The 23,786-nt window shown below is 43.4% G+C and overlaps 1 protein-coding gene across 11 annotated transcripts in view; it reads right to left on the bottom strand.

Moving 5' to 3' along the window:
- Positions 1–23,786, bottom strand: part of PPIP5K1 (diphosphoinositol pentakisphosphate kinase 1) — a 51,222-nt gene that overhangs the window by 17,112 nt on the left and 10,324 nt on the right. For 5 of the 11 annotated variants that reach the window (XM_072043576.1, XM_038184806.2, XM_072043573.1 and 2 more), the window contains exons 9-27: positions 23,523–23,684; positions 22,444–22,565; positions 21,908–22,009; positions 21,711–21,797; positions 21,195–21,270; positions 20,567–20,676; positions 19,506–19,591; positions 18,968–19,096; positions 17,285–17,406; positions 16,372–16,554; positions 13,943–14,084; positions 13,087–13,310; positions 11,892–12,019; positions 11,294–11,408; positions 9,759–9,866; positions 8,347–8,463; positions 7,844–8,008; positions 6,681–6,771; positions 1,438–1,560 (exon numbers count right to left, since the gene is read on the bottom strand). In XM_072043576.1, the coding sequence (XP_071899677.1) occupies positions 1,438–1,560; positions 6,681–6,771; positions 7,844–8,008; positions 8,347–8,463; positions 9,759–9,866; positions 11,294–11,408; positions 11,892–12,019; positions 13,087–13,310; positions 13,943–14,084; positions 16,372–16,554; positions 17,285–17,406; positions 18,968–19,096; positions 19,506–19,591; positions 20,567–20,676; positions 21,195–21,270; positions 21,711–21,797; positions 21,908–22,009; positions 22,444–22,565; positions 23,523–23,684 (2,392 nt within the window). The remainder of the gene's footprint in view (positions 1–1,437; positions 1,561–6,680; positions 6,772–7,843; positions 8,009–8,346; positions 8,464–9,758; positions 9,867–11,293; positions 11,409–11,891; positions 12,020–13,086; positions 13,311–13,942; positions 14,085–16,371; positions 16,555–17,284; positions 17,407–18,967; positions 19,097–19,505; positions 19,592–20,566; positions 20,677–21,194; positions 21,271–21,710; positions 21,798–21,907; positions 22,010–22,443; positions 22,566–23,522; positions 23,685–23,786) is intronic. The other 6 variants (XM_072043577.1, XM_072043578.1, XM_072043575.1 and 3 more) reach the window with 3 other exon arrangements.

Below are 23,786 nucleotides of genomic sequence, written 5' to 3'. Positions count from 1 at the left end.
CATATAAGATCATTTGTCCTCTCTCCCTTCCTGTGTTACTTTTGACCAACAGTCTTGGTTGGAAAGGACCCTTAAAGATCTAGTCCAAGCGCCCTGCAATGGACATCTTTCACTGTATCAGGTTGCTCAAAGCCCTGTCCAACCTGACTTTGAACACCTCCAGTGATGGGGCATCCACAGCTTCTCTCAGCAACCTGTTCCAGTGTCTCACCACATTTGTTGCAAAAAATTTCTTCCTTATTAAAAAAAAAAAAAAGTCTCTCTTTCTTATAAAGAGAAAATTTCTTTCTTTTTATATAATGAAAGGCCACAGTAATGTCCCTCCAGAGCCTTCTCTTCTCCAGGCTGAACCACTGCAACTCTCTCAGCCTGTCTTCACAGGAGAGGTGTCCAGACCTCTGATGACTTTCATGGCCCGCCTCTGGACCTGCTTCCTGGACAGCACGTGCACATTGTAGGCTCACATTCAGTTTTGAATCCATCAGCTTTCCCCAGGTCCTTCTCTGCAGTGCTGCTCTCAATCAATTCATCACCTAATCTGTTCTCAATATTTTACAGAATCTGTACGACCTTCTTACTGGGATCATAAAGAACACTTCCACTGATGCATGACATTCCTACAACTCCTCCAGGACACCTCGGCCTTTTCCTGTGCTCCAGTTTCCTTGAAAGTAGCAATAGACTTTCTGCTTCTCAATACATAATGCACTAACTGCAGATCAGTCCTCAGCTGGCAACACCCCTTCATCCATGCACACTGTACAACATTTATACTAATGGCCCAAATACATTTTACCAGGCTGTCTTCCTGAACTATACCGCAGTACAAACTAGTCACAATAACTAAACCTTACAGTCCTTTTGCAGTATATCACAAGCATATCACAACTATTACACTTGCTTTCTGACAGCTCTCTCAGACTCTTCTGTGTGCCTAGTGCACAGATGGGGTCTCCAGCACTCATCTTATTCCACCCAGCACATCACACTGCCTTTGGGATGGCCCCATCTTCTGTACGTTGAGCATTACTATCTCAAAAAAACATTGGCTTAGCATCAGGAAGATCACCAAGACAAGCAAAATGATTTGACGTGCTGGATTTCAGTACCAGGACAAACCTATTTCCTATCCAGACCAATAATCCCTCTTCCACGACAGCAAGTAGTATTAAAATATGAGAGCAGAATCAGACACCAGCATGACCATACACCAGCACTACCATACATCAGCATAAAGCTCCTCACACAATGTCAGCTCCTGTCTTGTCCTAGCAGGGCTCATAATTTCTTGGGATATGACAAAATGCATTACTGCAGATGCGGCGAATACACACATTCAACCGTGTCGCTCTTCTTAATGGCCTAAGTCTCTGCCTTAGTAGTATCCTGAGACACCAAAGTCCACAAATTAACCTGCTGCACAGAGAACACACATACCGTCTTTGTATGTCAGGCTGCTGGCAAACTTTTTGCCATGGCTGCGTGCGTAGTCCTGGAGGTTGGGGGCACTGGAGGAGCCTCCCAGCACAGTGGTGCTAAACAGGCCGGTGCATTGTGACCCTGGAAAGGCATGGAAGGTGTTAGTATTACATCTCCACCACATGCAACTACAGAAAAGCAGGGTTAGTCAAAGAATGAGGAATAAACTGCCTACTTCACAGGCATCTCAGGAAGAAATTGATGCTAGGGGAGCGTGGGGAGGCAGTAAACCCCATTCTCAATTCAGCAGTGACAAATGCACATCAGGTAGGCCCAATACTCAGCTCCAAGAAAGTTCCTAACTTCTTCCAGTGGTTTATTTCCCTCTGGCTCTTCCGTCCTGGTCTAGGAAAAACATCTTGACATCTGCCAGTCAGCAAAGCTAAGTACTCATATCAGAAAAGCCAGGATGCAAATCACTGATGTTCATGTCACATGTTTCTCTTTGTTTCCTTCTTCTGCAGGGCACTGAGAAGGAGAAAGGGTTGTCTACATCTAATAAGTTTCAATGTGTTTAATCTGTTGCTGTAAATGGAGATTAATTGCTCTGTCAAGCAGTAAGGAAAGCAATACGACCAGAGAATTTTCTTTCTCAACCTGCTGCCCAGATGATATTTCGCATCCACATGGTCATGCTTTGACTCCCGAGTGGGTCCAAATGTTCCATGATCTACATCCACAAAGCACCAGATGCCCCCACAGTGTGGAGATTTGCATAACCTGTGGCAACGATTAAGGTGTTCAAAATTGTCTCAAGCACAGAAGGGCAACCTAAGACCAGTGGCTTTGGAAAGTGCTGGTGTTTCCTTCTGTGAAGTACAGCATTTTTTACAGCAACTTGACTTTATGTGATATTTAAGGAACTTCTGGGCATTAGAAACAGGACTCTTTTGACCAAGAAAAGCAACTGTCCATGAGGAAAAAAACAACAACAAACTTCTTATGGGCCAGAGAAACCACTGATTGTCTATGAATTCTCTGTTAAACTGTCTTGAGACTACAGTCTGTACTGAGAATACCAACTACTAAAAAACAACATTACTCCCACATACATTGCTTCCAGAAACAAGCAGGTTGATCTTGCTCCATCTTATCTGCCAGGATGAACACCCTGACATACTGCCTTCTAGCATTATGTGGAACAATGCAACTGTTACTACTGTTAAAAAGATTCTGCCTATATTGCAAGCAGCTCTTGGCTCTAAAATACAGCACAATTTAAGTTGGAAGGAACCTTTGGAAGCTTCTTTCCCAATACCCCTAGCAAGACCAACTTGGATGAGCTTGCTAGGGTTTGTCCAGTCAAGTTTTGCATACCTCCAAGGAAGGAGATTTCCCCACCTGTCAAGGTCCCTGTTCCAGTATTTGGTGCATTTGTGAAAACTGTGCTCCTCGTCACTAATTGGAATTTCCCATGCTGCAGTTTCTGCCTGTTGGTTCTCATTCTATCACCATGTGCCTTTGAGAAGAGTCTGTCTCTGTATTCTCTGTAACCTCCCATTTAGGTGGCTGAATCACATTAAGGTCTCCATCCTCCATTCAGCTTCTGACACAAAGACTGCACAAGCCCAGCTCTCTCGGTTTCTCATCAACTGCGCGCTCCAGCTCCCACCCACCTCCACTGCCCCAAACTGGACTTACATAAGCCTATGTCCATGCCCTTCTTGCACTAGGGAGCACAGGACAGAACAGCAGTACTTCAGACAGTCTCACAGATGCTGAACAGAGAAGAAAAAACAGCTCCCTCAGCCTGCCTGCTACAGCCCTGTTAACCCAGCAGAGAAAGCAAGCCATTGTCTTCCTCTGGTGGAAGGGTGCACTGCTGCCTAGCGTCCATTTGTTGCCAATGATGATGCCAGCCCTTTTTCTACAAGACTGCTTTTTAGCTGGAGCCTCTGGAGAAAAAAAAAAAACACAGATCCTGAGCTTTGAGTTATTCGTATGTAAGCTCAGCCTCAGCTGACAGCACCTGCTTCTTGGAACAGTGGAGGATGATAAAGAGTTCTCATATGCACTGAACCTTAGCTACTCCACCATATCACTGCTGATAGCTTTTCCAGCATGACAGACTAGCACGTACATGTCCTTCGACAAATAGGCAAAGAACTCTTGCCTGCAGGGTGACTGATACGCAAGCCTTAGAAAATTTTCTCCTAATGCCTTAAAGTGAAGTTCAGTGGTGACTCAGCATGAACTGGAATCTGTCAGAAAGCAAACAAAATTTTGTCAAGTGGCAGCCAGCATGATGTTCACAGTCATCCTTCTACGGTTTAAAACAAACAACATCAAAAACGAGACTCGTTTACCAGCAAATAAAAATGTAACAGAATATTTTTATCACTTACTATCTTCTGCAATCTTGCGTCAATAATCATTAAGCTAGGGATACCCCAGTGGTTCTGTTCTGCTACAGTACAAAACGCACTCCATACGCACCCTTAAACCTGAATAGAATTTACAAGGATGACTGTGGATGACAGCAATCATCTATGAATAAACTCTAGGAGTTCACTGTAACCAAAGTAAACAAACAAACACACATCCTCAAAACATAATGGTATACTAGCAAATTGGTTTTAAGATGTAGCAACACTTGCCAGAAACAGCAGCGTGTACTGGATTATTTTTGTATATTTAATTTTCAGATGTCTATTCAATGTTTCAGATGTTTAAAAATGGACATCTCCTGTTTCCCTATGGGAAAGGAAGTCTCAGAACAAGGCTGTCATCCCCACCAGCAATACACCACCTCTTACTCAAACAGCAAGGAGAGATTTTATCCCATTTCAGTGTCCTTGCAAGCGAAGAAAGGCATTGAAAGATCCCTAGGCTTCTCAAGCCAGAAACATGCAAAATACTGCAGACAATCCATAATGATGCACTTGCTCTTGCCCAGAAAAATGAGGCATACTCCAAAGCATCACACTGCAAGGACGAAGCAAGCTGCTGCTCTCCCCTTTTCCAAACAGCCATTTTAAGGCATATTTTTAAATACTCTAAAGACAGAATTCTAGCAGGTATGGAAACAGGGCTATTCTAGGAGCTCTGCCCTGCTCCCCTTTCCTGTATGCCTCAACATACAAGGTTATACCTGAAGAGATGGAAATGTTCCCTCAGAGATAAATAGCCAGACACTGACAAGGTCAGGCAGCAAGAGAGTAAGCTCAGCTTCAAAAAAGCTCAGAAACAGTGGTAGCATCTGAATGAACCACCTCATAGCACAGCTGCTGAGACAAGTATTAAAGCCAAAGTTCAAGCTCACATGAGTTCTATATTCTTTCTCCAAGACAGAGCATTTCAGATCATAAAGGGGGAAGCAATTAGATTTCTACAAAATAAGCAGGAATATTCCTTGAAGAGCTTGACTTTTAAAGGTAAAGAGGCACCATTCTTTTCAACAGTTCTCAGGCTGAGAGAAATTCACAGAAACAGACATCCTAATAATCAGAGATTGTGCAAGCTGGTGTTGCACCACAAGTCTCTTCTGCTCAACCCTTCTTTGCATGCAGCTGCAAGTCTCTACAGACTGAACTGAGTATCCAGCTGTATCTACTGTCACAGATCTGGTCAATTCCTACCCAAAGTTTTGCCTCTGCAGAGCTTCACAGTTGGAAGTGATCAGCAAAGGCTTTCCTGCAAGGCAAGTCAGGCAAGAACCTGGTATTAAACCTGATGGGATTACATTTTAAATTTTGCTGTCAAGGAAAACTAGTCCTCTGCAAGAGGACTAGTATAGCAGTATAGCAGTAGTCTTCTCTATCCCCAAAATATACATTCCTCAGAATCCTCGAAAACGGTATAATATCTATGAGGTAAAATCTTTCCAGAACACATGCCTCCTGGCACTCAGAAATCCAAACACTGAAGACAGTTTGCATGTTGCATTTGATGTATTCATTTTTCAAACAGATGTGCTTCATTGAGTGTGTGCTATCTTAGAAATTCTCATATTAATTCACATGGATTCACAGACTAACCACAGGTTTCCTCAAGCCTCATCAAGGCAGTTTATTGTAGCTTCCTTAATCCTGCAGGTGGTCTGCGAAAGGCAGTAGATATACCACACTCAAAAACCACTATGGCCAAAGTTATTATGCCTTTAAGAAAATAATATGCATCAGCATTACTTCTTACACTTTTCCAGCTGGCTGGAGCTATAGGTTGCAGACTCCATGGATATTTCCTTATTATTCCAAAGAATATTCAATTAACTTGGCAAGAATTAGTTTCCAAAGAAGCATATCATTCAAAAATGACAAAAAAAAAAAAAAAGATCAGGCCTTTCAGAAAACCCTTGGCTGCAGGATGCCCACATAACAGAGAAAAGAACCGGTAAATCAGAACTTCTGCAAGGAAATCTGTGGCCATGCCTCAAAGCCAAAATGTAAAAAACGACTTTAAAGAAAAAGAAAGTGAGCATAACTTGGGCACTTCCACCTCCTGGTGCTTATTAGTAATCTTCAGGATCTGGGTTTCTCAGCTACTTTAAACCTCATGACACCAGAGACTGCTATTCACCTTCCAAACAAATCTTGCTTTAGCAAAAATATTTCAGGAAAAAATTCCACTATTAACACATAGCTTAGCTTAGGTTGACAGGGAATGGTATCCTCAAGAACACATGGAGAACACCAACGGCCCCAAAATACTTACTGCCACTGGCTACCATGCAAAGAACAGCTAACCAGTGGATCCTAGCTCAACTGAAGCTGTCAAAACATTGCAGCAGATGACAGAGCTGTTCCATACAAGAGTTCTTTATGAAACAAAGGTAGAAATAAAATAATCTTACATGAAGAGCAGCTTTGTTCACAAATTACCGTTCTTCAGAACAGAACGCATACTAGTTCTCATGTGAAATCACCTCTTCCTACTAAGGTTAAAAATGGTGTAACAAATGATAGCAACACAGAAGCAGAAGTCCAGTCTCTAAGTACACAGCTTGCTCTGTTGTTTCGTGCTATAAAAGATGACAGGTGCATCTTCTGTTGCTAGAAACTGAAGGAAAAGATCATACACAAAAGGCATTACAATAAGATAGCCTTTATAGCAGTCAAGGCAGTAACACTACAAGAAGAGATAACACATATACACAGACATACAAGGAACTTAAGCCAGATGTATATGGGAAAGGACAGACAGATGCACGCAAAAATACAGAGGTACAGGTGAGCAGGCTGAGTATAGGTCAAGTACAGTACCTAAGCCACTTTGCTTCATCTCAGAAGACTGCCTTGAGTAAGTGCTGAAGAGGCGATAACCTCCTGATTTGGAAGAAGATTCAGAAAGCACCTGCAAAAAGAGACAGTATAGTTAGTGTCATGCCCTAAATTACCCACTGATGTCAAAAGCCTTTATACACCCATAAAAAGTAAAGTGTCTCTTCCTTAAAATCACAATTTTCAAGAAGCTGGTACTTTTCAGGAAGCAAGTACACACTGGTACTTGTATACTAAGCTTGTGACAGTGTGTGCTCAATTTTAATTTCATGTTTGTGTCGGGTTATGGAACAGTAGAGATTTCAGAAGTACGAAGGGATTCCTGTACTAAGCTCCTTGTATCCCCAAACTCTTGTTAGAAACACTGGGACATACAGTTCCTTCTTAAGCAGCAGAAAAGTATGTCCCCTTAAACTTAGCATGCGCCCACTACAAAGAGCCCCTGCGTACTGCTGACAAAGATTACACCACAAGTGACACAGAAATAAAAGACAGCTAACAAACATCTCAAGCCCTAACTCTGCTTTCACTGGCTCAGAAAACAGATATTAAAAATGCCCATGAAGCACCCTGAAGGTGTCAGCTACCTGCTGACTGTGAAGCTAGCCTTATGGCATACAAATAGCCATGAAAGAGAGTAGTAAGATCAGTAAAATCAATATCTGTTGCTTTAACAGATCAGAGAATAAACAGAATAAATAATGTAACAGAATAAATAATAAACCCGCCAGTTAGCAGGGACCTCTGATTTGCACGAGACCATAGACAGGAAACAGGAACAAGAAATGGGGAGCTAAATTGTAGGATGCAAAGGCTGGAATCTAAGTGAACACAAAGATAACAATGTGGCAAGGTGAAGAGGTGAGCAATCTGGCAGCTGGAACATGAATGCCTCTACAGAGCACGTAATCTAAATATACTTGTGTTTTTCAAGCATTTCCTTACTTGCTCTTCCTCATCAATTCCCTCTTTGCTCAGTGAGGAGTTTGGTAGGTCAGCTTTCTGAAAAATCCCTGTTCAATCCCATCCCCAAATCAATCCACAGAATCAACTCATACTCTGGCATGTTAAGAGGAATCTCAGGAAACTAAAACTAGGCAAAAGACCTTCACTAGAACAACCCAGACTGCCCGTTGCACTATTACCTCCATGGACCCTGTCTTCCGGTTCCTGATCAGTGGTGATCTTCGCTGAATGCTGACTGGCTCAGAGGGCTGCGGAGACCTTTGCTGTGCACGATCTGGCTCATCAATGCCCTTCTCTTTGGAGAGGTCCTCCAGGCTGCCTTGGTCTGTTTTCTTGTCCTCATTCTGCAGTACGAAACACTGACAGCTCCAGGCACGTGTCCTTACCAGGCACTGCCCAGGGCATTTACTCTAGGCTCATATCTCCAGCTCTGCTAAATTCAGTGAGTTATCAGCATTCTGCTTTCTCCTCACACAAAGACTGTCCTGAAAAGCCCACGAAGTTAGGCAGAGAACATAACCCACTTAGAATCCTCAGGCACAAGACTAAAGGCCAGAGGAGAACATGCTGCTGGAGACCAGACAGGGCCCGGCAGAGCAGTATGGGGTCTGACAGATCCATGCTCACCGTGTCCCCAGCACACAGGGCACAGTGTCACTCTTGTCTAGAACAATGTGCTCACCTCTGCTGATGCAGGCCGAAAGCCAAATCCCGTGGGGACATTTCTGTCTTCCTCACAGCCTTTCACACCAGGGCTGAAATGCAGCTCCACATGGAAACGCTCTTCTGAAGATGGGTCCTGTGAACAGGAGTGATAGGGAATAAATAAACGAATAAAAATTAATCCACTGTCAGCACAGGCCATGATCTGGACTTAGGTCAGCCCACCATGCTGGTGCAGCACGCATCCCAAGCACATCCTTTCGGAAGAAAGGCAGAAGCAACAAGGAACCACAAACATACTGGCTCTAGGTTTGTCTCATCCAAAAGGACAGCCCTTATTAGCACAAAGCTGAGGCATTCAAACTGTTGTTATTTTGTGATAACAGCCACCAGAAGACCAAAACAGCATCAGGCTATATGTATATATACAAACCTAAAGCATAGCCCCTTTCTGATCCACTGCTGTTGCAAAATCAGAACTTACTGGCACAGGGAGAGATGGGTTCCCTCCTATAACTTTAGTCAAGTTACTCCAAGATTTAAGTAACTGTCTCTCATATTAATTTAAAACATATATATATATAAAACTTATTAAAAACTTATATATATATTTATTTTATATATACATATATATTTATATATATGTATATATATTTAAAAGGTAGCCAGAGCTTTTACAGGATCTGGCACTAATGGAAACCCAAAGTTTCATCATCTCAACTCACTAACAGACTTATACCACAACTCAAGATCTCTATTCTACCATTAAAATCCCACATCAACTCTCTGAATACAAAATTCTAATTCTAAAGCTTACAGAAAAAAGGGGCTGCTCCCCTCACCCACTATGACCTCCTGCAGTACAGGTCACCAAACCTGGGATTCAGTATGTACAATTCAGTGTCAAAACTATTTATGGTCATCACTGTCACCTTCCATATTCCATCTGTTTTTTAAGTGATTATCTTTACTTCCTGAAGATATCAGTATATACTTCCCTAACTATACCAGTCTATTTTTAATAAATAAAAGTTTTTGAATGTGGGATTTATGGACATTTTCTATAAATATTCTGAATAAACCGTCAAATATAATTTGGTTTTATTTTGTTTTTCTTATTGTTCATTTGTAATTAATAGTAAGAAACACCAAATGATTTTTCTTTAGGACATGCTTTACAATAGCTGGTATCAAATACGTAAGTTTGGTGTTACTGATCAGGATGGCATCCTGCTTATATGTAACAAATATTAACTGGGTCACTTTCTCTCACCTAAAAATAAGAACTAGTGGTTGTGTAAATGATCCATCCATCATTATTCACAAGGTGAGAGAGCTCAGGTCACAAACTTCCCAGCTGAACACATCTCTCAGGGGACTGTGCCTTGCATCACGGCAGGAAGGATTTTGTCCTACAGCTATATCCCTCACCTTGTTGTTGTCCTCGTAGAGCATGATAACAATCTGGGTCATGTAGTTCAGCTCTGAGATAGCACTCAAATAGTCCATGGCTCTCTTCCACTGCTGGTCTTTGTTCTCCTGATATATACACATAAACAGTCGCATGGAATAAGCAACAGCAGACACCTTGCAGCATTCAGTGAAATGGGTCTGAGAGACTTAGCCTCTCCACGAGGTAACAGCATTGTCAGGACAAAAACATCTTGCTTAACTGCATGAAGAGAGATGACCTTGCAATGAGGGCAGGATGCTTACAGTAAGGAGCAATTGCATAGAGGGATACTACAGCTACCCATACAATTCACGTGCAGTTCTGAGCACATCCAGATGCAAGCCCCCTATGCCATGCTGACTGAAGAAAAGCATAACCCACAGCAGTACCCAAACACAGTCATTCTCAGTGTTCTACAGAATGAGTATCTTAGAGAAACCACAAAAAAAGCACAAGGAATGAACTGGTAAATAAAGGACTGAGTGAAGCTGCTTGTACACAACGCTGAATGACAGAGTTACGCTGGACCCTTGGGCTCCACAAGGCAGGGCAGCCCACCCATAATTGTTTCCCAGCACTGCTGGGGATTGGCCATACCTAAAGTGCCACTCATGCTGCTGTGGAGTGTCCTACCACCTTGATGGTCATGAAATGAACCCCATCGGTACATATAAACTGAGATGCAGCTTAACATTCTTATGCTGGCAACATGGCATCCTCTGACACTTGCGTGGGGAATAAAGCAGCATCTTATGGAGTGAGCAAGTAATACAGAGGTACTTGCATGATGGCTGCCTGCAGATATATGTAGCTTCCAAAGACATCAGAAATCACACCTGCTAAACAACCCCAAACTCTCAAGGCTTTTGAGAACACCATGCTTAAAAGCAGGTAGATAAATCATAGTATAAAGCAGAGCTTTTCTCAGGCCCTGCATGATGATTCCTTGAGGAAGCAGATTATGAGAGCACAGGAAGAGGCTGGATTGGATAAATTTGTCCCCTAAAACTGTGTCGTCTGTCCCTCTGGTAGAGAGCACCCCCTATGCATTTGCAACCCCAAGTCAATTCTTCTGTAAGCAAACTGATTTTCTTGACTTAAAATTGACCAAAAAACAAGAAATAACAGTGACTGCATAACTTTTTAAATAAAGAGCTGAAGGAGGCAGGAAGAAATTCCTGCATCACCACTGCCTCATATTGCTGTCTTCCTACACAGGCAAGTGGTCTAGACTCATCTAAAATCAACAGGAGAACTTTTGGAGAAAACATGCCTCTGCACAAGCAAGGCAGGCAGTGGCAGGAAAGAGGAAGACCAATCCTCCTCCATGCCAGAACGGCAGGAAGCTGCAACATGCAAACACAGCAGAAATGGAGCAGGCCAGAGGCCACTGATGCACATCATTACTGGGAACGCTGGCTAAAGGGGCAACCTACAAACACTGTCTACCTTGGAAAGGGCTACCAAGAAAAAGCAGGGAGGCTTACTCTGTGAGCATTGCTGGAACACTTACATCCAGGAGCCCCCCATAGCGGAAGATGCTGAGCAGAGAGTGCACATGGCTCTCACTGGTGAAGTATAACCGTGTCCGAACATGGCGACCCGGTGACAAAACTCCTCTTGAGTACCTAAAAAAAATGTTTAGCCCCATGTTACTCACAGTCTGCCAGTGTATTAACATCCAACATACAGCACCATTTCTGTTTACTTAACAAGGAAATCATACACTGGGAACTGTCAAAGAGACGCACAAATAGAACAAGCAGAGTGCGCATTAGGGACAGAAGCAGCAAGTTTTGTGGCAGACACACAGGCAGAAGTGCCTACGTCACACTAGCACTTGCCCCTTGCAGCGACAGGAATGAAGGTACCACCATCCAGCTACAATTGGTTTAAGCTTCTTCGGCACCTTGGCTCACTCTCAGCAGTCTCAATGTGCCTTTCCATTTCCCTTCCACTTCAAGGAGCATCAGACAAACCAAAGGACACACCAAGAGAGAGCAGCATATGTCCAGTGCCTCCTCACACACCAGTATACTCTTCTGCATGGCTCCCACACACTGCTCCAAAGCTGGCCCAACCCACCAATAACAGCATGCAACAGTCCTTACAAAGGATGTAGTTTGTTGACAGACTCATCTTCATGGGTTCTCTGTAGGTCCAACTGGATCTTTTTAATGAGAGGAAGACAAAAGCCAATAGCAATCTCCAGTTTCTCTTCCTTATTAATTCCATATTCCTGCAGGAAAACAAAATGAAAAACAAAACAAAATAAAACAAACAAACAAAAAAACACAATAGATATCTTTGAGCCTTTGTTCTTTGCCACATCTTCAGATGAAAGGAGGCTGAACTTCCACAGTCCTGTCCACAAACAGAATTGCAGTTAAGCAAGGCCAGAATGGGAAACACCACTCAGCAACTTTCTCATTTTTTCCCCATATTGAGGAGGGTAACAGAGGCTCCTCCAAGAATCCCAGACTGCCTGGACACAACCATCAGTAGACTTTCAACAACTGAGAGAGACAAGTACCTGACAGGGAGCTTTCTCTTAGTACAAATACAATTTGATGTATGAACACACATACCCAGATCTGTCACGAGTAGCAATGCAACAACTGCTATTTGCAGCAATAAAACTTGAAGAGCCAAGCTGTAAATGGCCAAAGGATCTCTCATCAGGAATAGTCTGGGAAAGCTTAGAATCCCACTTCTGCCTTACATGGGCCCAAGGCAACTGGACCCTGCTGTTAGAAGCTCATTCCACATAAATGAAAGATTTGTGCCTCAAGTGGGACAGAACAATGGTGAATAAAGAGAGCTATTGCAAATGGCCCTCCTTTCCCCTCCTGTTTCTACATGCAAAAAATTTGTGAGAAGCAATCCAACTTTGCAAACTCAACAAGTCCTAGTTTAACAAGGACATTAGATCCACCATAAAAAGCCTTCACTTTAATGCAGAAAACCCTATCCCCAGGTACAATCTTGAATGTGGAAGATGCGATGTTGTACAGAGCACACACTCAACTTGAAGCTGTGCTACAATGCACTATGATGAGCATGAGAAATCTGCTGCATCAGCTGTTGATTGCTCTAATGCTGTTAGAATCCTCATCCATGAAGAAAGCATTGCCATATCGTATGTCATATATGGTTTTGGCATTATACAAACAGTAGAAGAGATACCTGAGAAATATCTGTGTTACGCTGCTTTAAAAGTTAATGTGCAAGAGACACAAGAAAAAACAGAGAATAGGTCATAAAGTGGCACCACAGATATCTTCACACAGGCAGGACAGGCTATACCTGGGGTATGATCACATCTGCCAGGGCTTTAGAGAGTCTGAAGAGCTCAGCTGTGCCTTCCAGTTTCAGTGCACAGTTGTGCTGTACATCATACTTGATGCAGTCGTAGATATCGGGGATCTTGCTAATATCGTAACGGCCACTCTTCATGCGAAAATCTCTCTCCAGCTTACTCCAGCGTTGCAGCATCAGTTCCAAAGTCTCACTGTGGTACAGCTGCAGGTCTAAACAGCAGAGAACACAAAAACGCATTCATATCCTGCCTAATTCCATGTAGATTTCAAGTGACAGCTACACCTGACTTCTCCCAGCATAGAAGGCATTACGCCACCCACAGGAATCCGAGCCTGGAAAAGCCATCGGACCTGTTGCAATGCACCTTAACCTACAGCAATAAATTATTTCTGAAATATCTGGAAAAAGTGAAACTGCTTTCCTTACAGCTTGTCTACCATAGAATGTGTCCATGTCCCACAGGTGCCTTTATACAGCCTCTGCACTGTTATAAGGAAAACTCTCAGAGGTTAGTAAGTCATGACCCAAAGAACTTGCCTACAGCCTTGACCTACCCTCCAAGACATTCCTGAAAAAGCCAAGCATATCCCTCCAGGCCATAGTGCTGCTGATTATATTCCTTCTAAAACCAAAATACGTATTACATTTCTGTTGCATTACAGCTCTCTTTACCAGTAGCTAAAAGCAGAATAGGAGCCTTCTATATCAATAGCACACACAAAATTTCATTCTACAACTTCTTTGCTATAGTTATATATATAAATCACAGTGATGTTTGGGAGCTCTGAAGACAGAAAAATAAATGCATCTGCTGCAGACTCTTCCCAGCTCTGATGCTTACCCGCAGATTTTGGGTCTTCCAGACGTTTTCGTATCTGGGAGGTGAGATTCTCAATCAGGGTGAACACCTGGTTACAGATATCTACTGGATTCTGGATAAAGGTCATGGAGTTGAGCAGAGAAGCACTACCTGTAGGTGCCAGCTGAGAGAAGATAACAACAGAGATTAGTTAGTAGCTTTACAGACTGTGAACACAAAATATCTGCCTTCTTCAGCTGCCCTGCTTTACAATTAGGTACTGAAGTTGCATTCCCAGCCAAGTGTAATAACCTGGTGTAATGCTCAAGGTAATTAGGCATGTTCTTGGAATCAAACTCAGAGCAAACAACTGCTCCTGTCAGATCAGACCTTCCTCCACCTACAATATCCACTCTCGGCTTGCTTTGCTTCTGTGCTTGAACAGAAGGGCTCCACAGGTGTTTTACGTATTTTTATGAGGTGATAAATATATTCCTTAATGGTAATAGATTTCAGTTCTGTAAACATATCTCAGAGTCTGGGAAAAAAATATTCTGTGATCGTATCTCCGAATCTGGGAAAAATAAAGTGTCTAGGGACTTGTTGGAGAGGCAGCTACAGTGCTGGATGTAGCATGTGCTCTCTACTCTTCAGTTACCAGACACTGACAGGACCACGTAAGGGTTTGTATCCAAAAGATCTGTTCGTATGTGCACAAAAGATCTAGAATCTGGCAAAGGTGAATTGCCCACCCACAGCAACTTGGATTGTTTCAGGCAGCATGCAGCAATGCACCCAAATCAGGGAGCCCCAAAGAAGATAAGGACAGAACAGTCTTCTTGCTTTATGTCACCTATATCACTGACATGTGGTTTCCTGTAAGGCCAGGATAAACAAAGCCTATTGCATTTGGCTCTTGTGCTTACAGCCTTAGTCTCTGACACAATCTTATCCCTCCAAGTCATGAGCCACAGCATACAAAAATAGGAGCTCAAAGATTCACTGGCTTGAAAACCAAGAAGGAAGATTGTGGCCACCTAGCCTCACCACGTGCAAATCACAGGCTCATGCAGCAGTCCAAATCCAGTTGGACTACAGAAAGGAGATTTTTCCAAAGACAAACTGGCATCTGAAGCATGTTCAGCAAGTTTTGTATCAACATAGACCTTAATGAAATTAGATAGTGAAAGGGGGAAAAAAAGTCACCTGAAATACTGTCTCTTCTGCATAGAGATCACTTACAAAAGATAGTTACTTTGGGTTTATAGATTCAAAGTTCACCCTACTCCATATCAAGTTGTTTCAAAAGTTCATCGTAGTTCCTATTGAATCACGTTTATAATTCTCTCTGCTGCAAAACATAGTATTTTTAACCCCTAGCTGGCACAATCAATCTGATTTAAGTAGCAAGCAACTCACATTGCTATGCATATGATTCCTACACTGGGGTTGTCAGGTGCCGTATACAGTACATGTAGCATACAGTACAGTATACACTTGGATAGAGCTGCCAAAAAGCCAGATTCCTGGTTAGGGGAGAAGGGAAAGGGAGGGAATAAACCAGTGAGAGCTACCACATCGGCAGGCTATTCTGAGACCACTTTCCCATTCTGCAGAGAAGCAACCAACTGGAGAGGAATTTTCTCTTACACAGAAGAGGCAATGTCTTTTGCAGCTTTTCAGCTGACTCCACTGCTCTTTTCATCATCACTCTCCTTCTGAATGTAGTTCCCATTCTCTGCCTTAGACCCGCACATTTTCCCTACAGTTTTGTGCAAGAGCATACATAGAAGGTCATGCGACTGTGGCCAGCTTATCGCAGGACCCATTGTTTTATAAAAAGCCATTTAGTTTTTGACACTCCACAGCATCGATGTTGGATAGTGTTTTCTGTACACCACTGAAGAAAGAGATTTTTGTAGCATCCTCACTAAAAATTCCCCCAGATCTATTTTTTTAAATTTTAACCTGTATGAGACATAGTTCACAAGACTGGAGGAGCAACTTCTTCCACAACAGCTTGGAGCTTTCCTCTAACAAGGGATACATTGATTTCACACACTGAAAATCTTTGAAAAAAATGCCAAATGTCAGCCAATCGCATATTTGTGCATGCATTTATAAAACAGATTTGTCAAACCCATTTTATTCTGGCATAGTAATGAGAATAAAATGCACTGGGACTTCTAAAGGGAGAGAAAGGTACCATGATGATGATTCTTGAAGCGGACAAGTGGACACCAGAACAACTGTGAGAGTTTCCACTTGGAGAAATACAGGGATTGTTACTCCCCAAAATCCTTCCTTTGCCATTCCTAAGCTCTGTTTATATCCTGCAATTCTGACTAGAGCTGATCCGAGACTAACAGAACTACTGTTCACATCCCAGCCACCTTCACATATTAAACCACTGCAGCAACACTATTCTCCTTCAAGACACAGGAAGCTCTAAGGCTATGCAGGTGCTTTACCTTCTCATAATCTTCTTCACAGAACTCAGCATCCTTCTGCATGATTTCATGCAGTCGTGCCTTCACTCTGTGTTGACAGCTGCTAAGAGAATCACTGTCACTGTCCAGGAGACCATTCATATTGGCACTTTTCACCATTTGCACCAGGATGGGGGTCAGCTCTCCTTCCAGGGCCAGCAGACCCTAATACAACAGAGGACAAGATTTCAGCTATGTGCAACCCATGCAACAAACATTTCTGTTAGTTTCAAGGCCAACCTTCAGTCAACTTGAGTGAAATCTCAACTGTCCTTGAAGAGCATTTTTACAGCACCAGCATCTACTTTTTCTAGCATCAGCATCAGCCATTTTTCTAGGCAAAACACCATCTCTGCCTGCAGCAGTCCCAGATTTGTCTAGGCAATCCTTAAGCAGGCAAGACAATTTGCTGGAAAATGTTGATACAGCAGAGGCTCTGAAGAACAGCTATGGTTACCACAGGATCCCCCTTGGCTCAAGCTGTAACCGCAGATGAATCTGTCTCTTCCCCAGCCTTCACCCCAAAATGCACCGAAGACATTAGGTGTCTGGGCACCAAAGACATTTGCCTTTGGGCTGGGCAGTCAGAAACTTTCATTTTGTAGGCAGTTAATACTCAGCAGAAGTGTTCTAACATTAAACACCAGCAATACTCTGTAAATAACTCCTCCAGTCCTATATTGGCCATAATACCAAAGACAACATACATGTGCAGCTACACTGGGTTTCCAGTGCTGCCCCACAAACTTGCTAATAGCATAGTGTACCACTGCCCTCCCAACAGGCAGGTGGAAACTACTAGGACAGTTCCTTCCTCATCACCAGAAGTTTTCTTTAGAATTGTCATATTCTAAGAACAACGTAGCAGAATGTAGATGCCCAAGAGAGGAAGAACCTTTGCAAAAGCTGCTGCTGTCATCTGAACTCGTCCCTCATCGGAGGCATAAATCTTGAGATCATGACGGTATGTGCTGTGCAGTCTGAGCAGGCCACAGCCAGGGAAACCAGCATAATCACCTGGAAAGAGAACAAGGTCAAAATAGTATTCTGACATCTTCAGGACTATCAGCTGAGTATACTGCAGAATACCACTACTTTAGACAACTTACTTCCTTGCAGTAACAAAGTTTTGTAGAGAATTAATCACTTTCACAGCTAGCAGTTATCTGCTCCATAACAGAGAGCTCTAGCCAATACATGAAGCCTGAAAATATGTTTCAGGTTAAATTGGGAAAGTTCATTTTGAGGATGAAATTGAGGATTCACCAGTAAAGGTCTGATGCTGTCTAAATGTTGCAGCAACCCTCTCCCAACAGTCTGTAACTGTTTTGCTAGCTTGAATGCCCCTGTGCAGAATAAAGCAGCACAACAGAATTGCCTCCTTCTATTTGTTCTCTGCACAAAAGCAAGTACTGCTGCCATCAGAACTGCAGCCAGAGCTAGCCAATAATGAAGCACCTGGCTTCCAAAGCATATCCTGTATAGCTACAATTATCTTGTGGCATGAAAAATAGTTTATTTATGATGGCTGAGTCAACCAGAGGAGACAGATCAGTAATGAGAGAAAGCAACTCATGCAGCTTTGAGTCTGACCCTCCAAAAACAGTACAGTGGTGACTCATTTGCTATCAGATGGAATCCCATGATGAATTTGTACAGTACCCAGTCATACAGCACGAGAAGATGGGGACACGGCTCCCAGCTCTGAGCTCATAATTCAGAGAAACAGTCTGCTAGATAAGGACAGACATTAGACAGAAGTCAGCTGTATATCTGTACAAAGCTGCCATGTACCAACTGCTCTCCGGGAACTGTGACACAGCGTCTCACTGCAGATTAAGCTCTCTCTCCAGGTGCAGGACTTTGCACTTTTCCTTCTTAAACTTCATGAGGCTCCTGTCAGCCCCTTTCTACAGCCTGTCCAATTCCCTCTGGATGGCAGTACAACCCCCTGGCATATCTGCTGCTCCTCCCAGTTTTGTGTCATCTGCAAAGTTGCTGAGGGTACACTCTGCCCCATCATCCAGATCATCAATGAATACGTTAAACAAGCCTGGACCCAATATTGACCCAATATTCACGGTCACAGAATTAAGGTAGAGAAAATACAGGTAAGTTACTTCACTATTGCCCTGTCCCAAAACATAATTATTAGTTTTCCAAGATAGATTTACTCTGTTCTCTACATCTGACCTAATTTCATTCTTAATAAATATATAAATTTTGAACAGTGTTGCTGCATCAGGATTACTTTGTTAGATTTGCTTGATTTCCTGAATACAGGCAGACTAACTGAAAGAGGCTTTTCCAGCCTTAGTGATTCTATGTCCCATACTAAGACATTCTGAAGTTTAACCGCTGCAACAAACACTGCTGGCTAGCTTAGCTATCTTTGGTTGCAAAGCCTGCTTGAATCCTTATCAGGTCAACTCAAAAGAACAAAAACAGTGATGACCTGAATCACAAAGGCTGCACACAACCTACAGACATATGAGCATTCCTCACACTGGTGATTACCTGGGCTGAGCAACCTGGTACAGTCACAGGACAGGACCTAAGACATATTTAAAAAGCTTACCTTGGCCACCAGGGTACATACAGCGAAAAGCTCGCCCCAGCTCTTCTGCCTGGACTCTTCCTGCTGGCGTCAATTCTCCACCCCACTTCAGCACCAGGAGAAGAGAAGGGGAAGACTCTCTGCGACCTTCTAGGAGACAAACAGGTACTCACTATGTCAGATCTCAAAGCTGAGCTTGCACTGGGAGAGGATGAAGGAAGAAGAAGTTGCCACCAGAGCCTTGCAGAGCATTCTCAGCACAAGTCTGACCCAGAATCCACAAGAATCAAGCCAGCAAGTACCAAATTAAGAACCACTACTTTCAGATGGTATAGGCTGACATTCACTAAATTGGAAACACAAGCCCTGTGGCACCATCCAGGGTGTACTGGTACACTACATTGTGTATCACTTCACCCCTTCTTACGATGGCAGCAAAAACAGGACATAGTTCATTAATTCTGCTAGTATATCCAGGGGTATTTATAGGTAGGATAGCTGTACACACTCTTAAACACCAGGCTTTAAAGATCACGGCAGCAGTGTCTGATTTCTTTACCTTCATCTTCACTTGCAGCTTTTGGATGTCCGTGAGGCAGATAGGTCAACTGCACCTTACGGTTAATGCCAGAAAAATGTCCATACCTATCACAGTGAGAGGGGGAAAAGTTAAAAATAAACCAACCCCATTCACCCTGTATCCAGAGGTCCATAGACACCACATAGCAAAATTACACAGTACAAACACTGACTTCCTGTTACAGCACCAACTGCTGTGGAACACGAACATTTTTGACATCTATCTGTGACCCGGCATGAATACACACTCAAAACAAAAAGCTATATAACCTCCCTAAATGAAATTCAAAGACCCATTTACTTGCCTGCTCTTCAGTTGACAGCATTCTGTGCTCTCATACGCCCACAAGGACTTTAGTCAACCCGAATTATTCTTTATCTACATCTTTAGCAAGTGAATTAGCGGGATCACAGAAAAAGAATCTGCCAGCCACTCTAAGTGTAGCCACACCTCTAATGAGCAGAGAGAGCAGGGGAAGGAATCATGGTAAAAAAATAATTTTCTGTGCTCCTCAGACACGGTTTAAAAACAGACACCACCTGCATATGCCACAGTGAGAGGAACCTTCCTTTTGTTTCTGAGATGACACCAGCACCACGCTGTCTTTTATTTCAGCTATGTGCAATCTAAGGGGATGCAAACTTCTTTTCACGTTTTCCAAGCTGCCCTTTGTTAAACTTTTGTCACCAAACAACCTTATTTAAATCACATTTGTTCCAAATTTATAAAAATGCTTCGTATTAATATGGTCATTACAGGACTCCAGCTCCTTTCCCACAGCAAAGGAAGCTCAGTTTTGTCTCAAGTTGTTTAGACGAACACCAGAGACACTTAGAATAAGAATCAACAGAGGTTTTGATGCTGAGGAGAAAACAGTAACAGGATGGCACCTTTCACATATAGCTTCTAACAAGGGACAGAGTTCCCTGAGTTCTGGAGAACTAGCTGCTTAAGACATCAGCAGCCCAATTTGCTTCTGAATCACATGCTGACCAAGGCTCTGAGACAGACTCACAGTGCCCCAGTACACGAATCCTTACATCTCCAAGACGCTCTTCAGCTGTTCCAGTTTGGATTTCCGCTCCTCAATCTCACAGTCACTGTGGGTTCCCAGTTCCACCACAAGCTGCCGTGCAATGTCCAGCACTTCCTGTTGGAGGGCAGACACCGTCTCAAACACACAGCAATTCTGCCTCTCACTCACCACCATAACCTTACAAGGCCTCCAGACAGTCTCACCCACCATCAGGGCCACATACATACTCCTTAGAGACATGTCACTTCGTAAGACACAGCTCAGGGAGGACAAACTTCCACACTGCAGTTTGCTGCATCTTCACCCTGTGCTCCAGCCCCATTTAGAACCAAGCAGGTGCCTCAAACTTTCCCCAGCCTGGAGCTGTCTCTCACTGGAGGCAACCACAACAGATGGGCAAGCAGCATCAGGTCATCCTCGTTCTACTGTCTTCAAATCATCCAGGAGCAGTTTTCACTATGCTCTCATACTATTACCCTGCTGAGTGCAAAGTGGGTGGAGAATGATAAAGGGAGTGTTTGTGCAACAGACTGGTGCCTTTCTGAGGGTCTTCTCACTCTCAAAAAACTGCCTCACACTGGGATCCAAATTACCTTCATCCACACAGTAACCCCAGAGAGGGCTCCCCTCACCTGTAGCTGCTCTGGTTTCTTCAGCTTCAACTTCCCTGTCTTGTAACCATCATATTTCTCAAATAACTCAAAGAATCTGTAGAGACAACAAAGAACCCTGGTATAGTTTCTGTTGTTTCAGCGCTACAACTTTCATCCCTACTTATGGATTCATGCACTATTCTTCAAGAAGAATCAGCAGGCCCACTGGGTCCTCCCTGTGCTTCAGAAATTCTCATAAAAATTAATGTTTCCAGGCTCATTTAAGAAAAGGAAGTAGACACTATCTTGCAATTTAGTGGGGTACTTCACTTTGAAAGATGTAGCAGCCTTCACTCTTTCCTTCAGTGTTCACAAAGAAGGTGACTAGATTCTTATGGGGAAAGAAGACTCTCTCAACTTAGAAGAAAACATTTGATTGAACAGAGCCAGGAAAAAGCACTGCTTTCCATGTGCTCTTCTGCTGTGCTTCTTAATTCAGCAAATGGGCCCTCCTCACTTCCCAGCAATGCAGCATCTTTGTGCCTTGACTCTTACCGAGGATGCTTAACTTCCATCTTCATCTTCTGCTTCGGGGTACGATCTCCATGCCGGATGACTGCAATAACACAACGAAGCTCCATCCTGGGGAAACAGAAGATATACTTGACAAATGTGTCCCTTGGACGGTATTTGCACTTTGTCCCTCAAGTAGCCTCCATGGGCATTCGTTTGAGAAGATGACAGGTACTCACATGGTGCCTGAAGTTGTGGGGACAATAGGAATATCTTCTGCCTCTGTTGGGATAGACCAGGGAATATGAAACTGGGGAGCCAACTCGCGCATTATTATGTTTCTGGAAGAAATCAGAACATAAAACTCACATTCCCTTGGTTCTCCATCTCCTGCCTGGTGGTCCTGCTGAAAGATTTGAGAACCACAAACAGATCATCTCCTTACCTTCCTTGCAGAGACATCTAGCACACCATGGACTAGTTAGGGCACCCCCCAGGGGACACCAATTTCCCCTCACATCACCAATACTGCATCTGGCCTTAGCAACCAATCTTAGATGTATCCTGTAGGATACTTCCAGGTGTAGAAAAACACAGCTAATGCCAATGCAGGCAGGAGTTCCAGCTGCTATACATAATTAACCCCTTCCTCCCAGAGCCAAGCTTTCACCTTCTGAACAAATTTCCCTAGCTGAACCATCCACAGATTTCTATGTCATACTTATCATCTCCATTCACTATACTTTGCTGTGGGTTCCTTTACCCTTTTACATACCCAAGGATTTTGGCACAGTCATCATAATACTTCATAGAGTTCTTCACAAAACTGAAGCCGTTCACATCACAAACAAAAGAGTGGCCATTTGCCCGCAGGAGGTCAAACCCACACACTGTTTGCTGCATGAGGAAACACAGGACACAGGATTCATAAGCACATTGGGAGGGAGTACAGCAAGCAGGACAGCAGATGCACAGCCAAGTACGGCTGACACACATGCCCGGTTAGCATATGCTGCCCAGTTCAGCTCCACTGGTGCCTCCAAAGGCACCACTGCTGCAGCACTTCTACCTTCTATGCCTGCCTCACTAGTCTTAAAGCGGGAAAATATAGCCACAAGTTAGCAGTAAGAGGCCCTCTACACGAACTTATACAGCTTCACAGCTGCACCAAGAGCCCAGCCCATGAGCTCCTGGATTAAGCCTATAGGGTCCAGCCCCCCTGCTCCACAGAACACTTAAGGATCAGAACAGAGCAGCTCCAGGCTCTCTTGCTCTTGCCTCTAAACTCAGCCGTTCTGAAGCACACTGAAGAAATACAGACAATAAGTGATGAATTCACAGACATCCATCAGTATGTGGAAAAGGCTGTAAAATGGAACAGCTGTATCAGCCCCGCTGCATGGGTTGCAAATTGCAGTGAAGCCAGGAACAAGTAGTCAAGTGCTGTTTCTGTTGACACTGCTGAACATGTCATGTAACTACACCTAGACTTGCATACATTCAGCTACCTACCTCTACAGTACAGCACAAATGTACACCAAAGCCAGATAAAAAAAAAAAAAAAAAAGCAGAGGAAATGAAGGTCAGGGTCTCTACACATGTACAACTAGGAATAGTAAAGGAGGGACCAGCACATATGACAAAGCAGCACACTCAGAATATGATATTAAATGTTTAGATGACCAGCAAACTGCCAGGGCCAGCAGGACCAGCTGTACCCAGCCTGCAGAGATGGCAACTGGCAGCAGTCATGGAATACGGTGGGGTAACAGAACTCAGGCTTTAACACTGCTTGAGATACAAATCAGACATTCATGGAGTATCCTGCTTGTGTAGAGGAGAAAACAGGCAGACCTTAAAGGCTACACAGACTTTCCGTGCAACGAGTTTCTCCATGGCAGTCAGCATAACTGGGTAACGAATTTCTTTCCCTTCACTGTCCCGTTCAACCTTCCCATCCAAAGCAGGAGATTTGCGAGCCTCTGCATGGGCATAGTCTGGCCCAACAGTGTACACCTAGGAAGAGAAATAGATACACCTGACATAACCATCTAGAGTTAACTGCATCTTCCAGAAGGTTCTATTGCAGACACATGGAAAAATTTAGATGGTCTCACA

The sequence above is a fragment of the Anas platyrhynchos genome, chromosome 11 (genome assembly GCF_047663525.1).
Source record: "Anas platyrhynchos isolate ZD024472 breed Pekin duck chromosome 11, IASCAAS_PekinDuck_T2T, whole genome shotgun sequence".
In the NCBI taxonomy this organism is placed as follows: Eukaryota; Metazoa; Chordata; class Aves; order Anseriformes; family Anatidae; genus Anas; species Anas platyrhynchos.
This window is presented reverse-complemented; position numbering and strand designations above follow the sequence as displayed.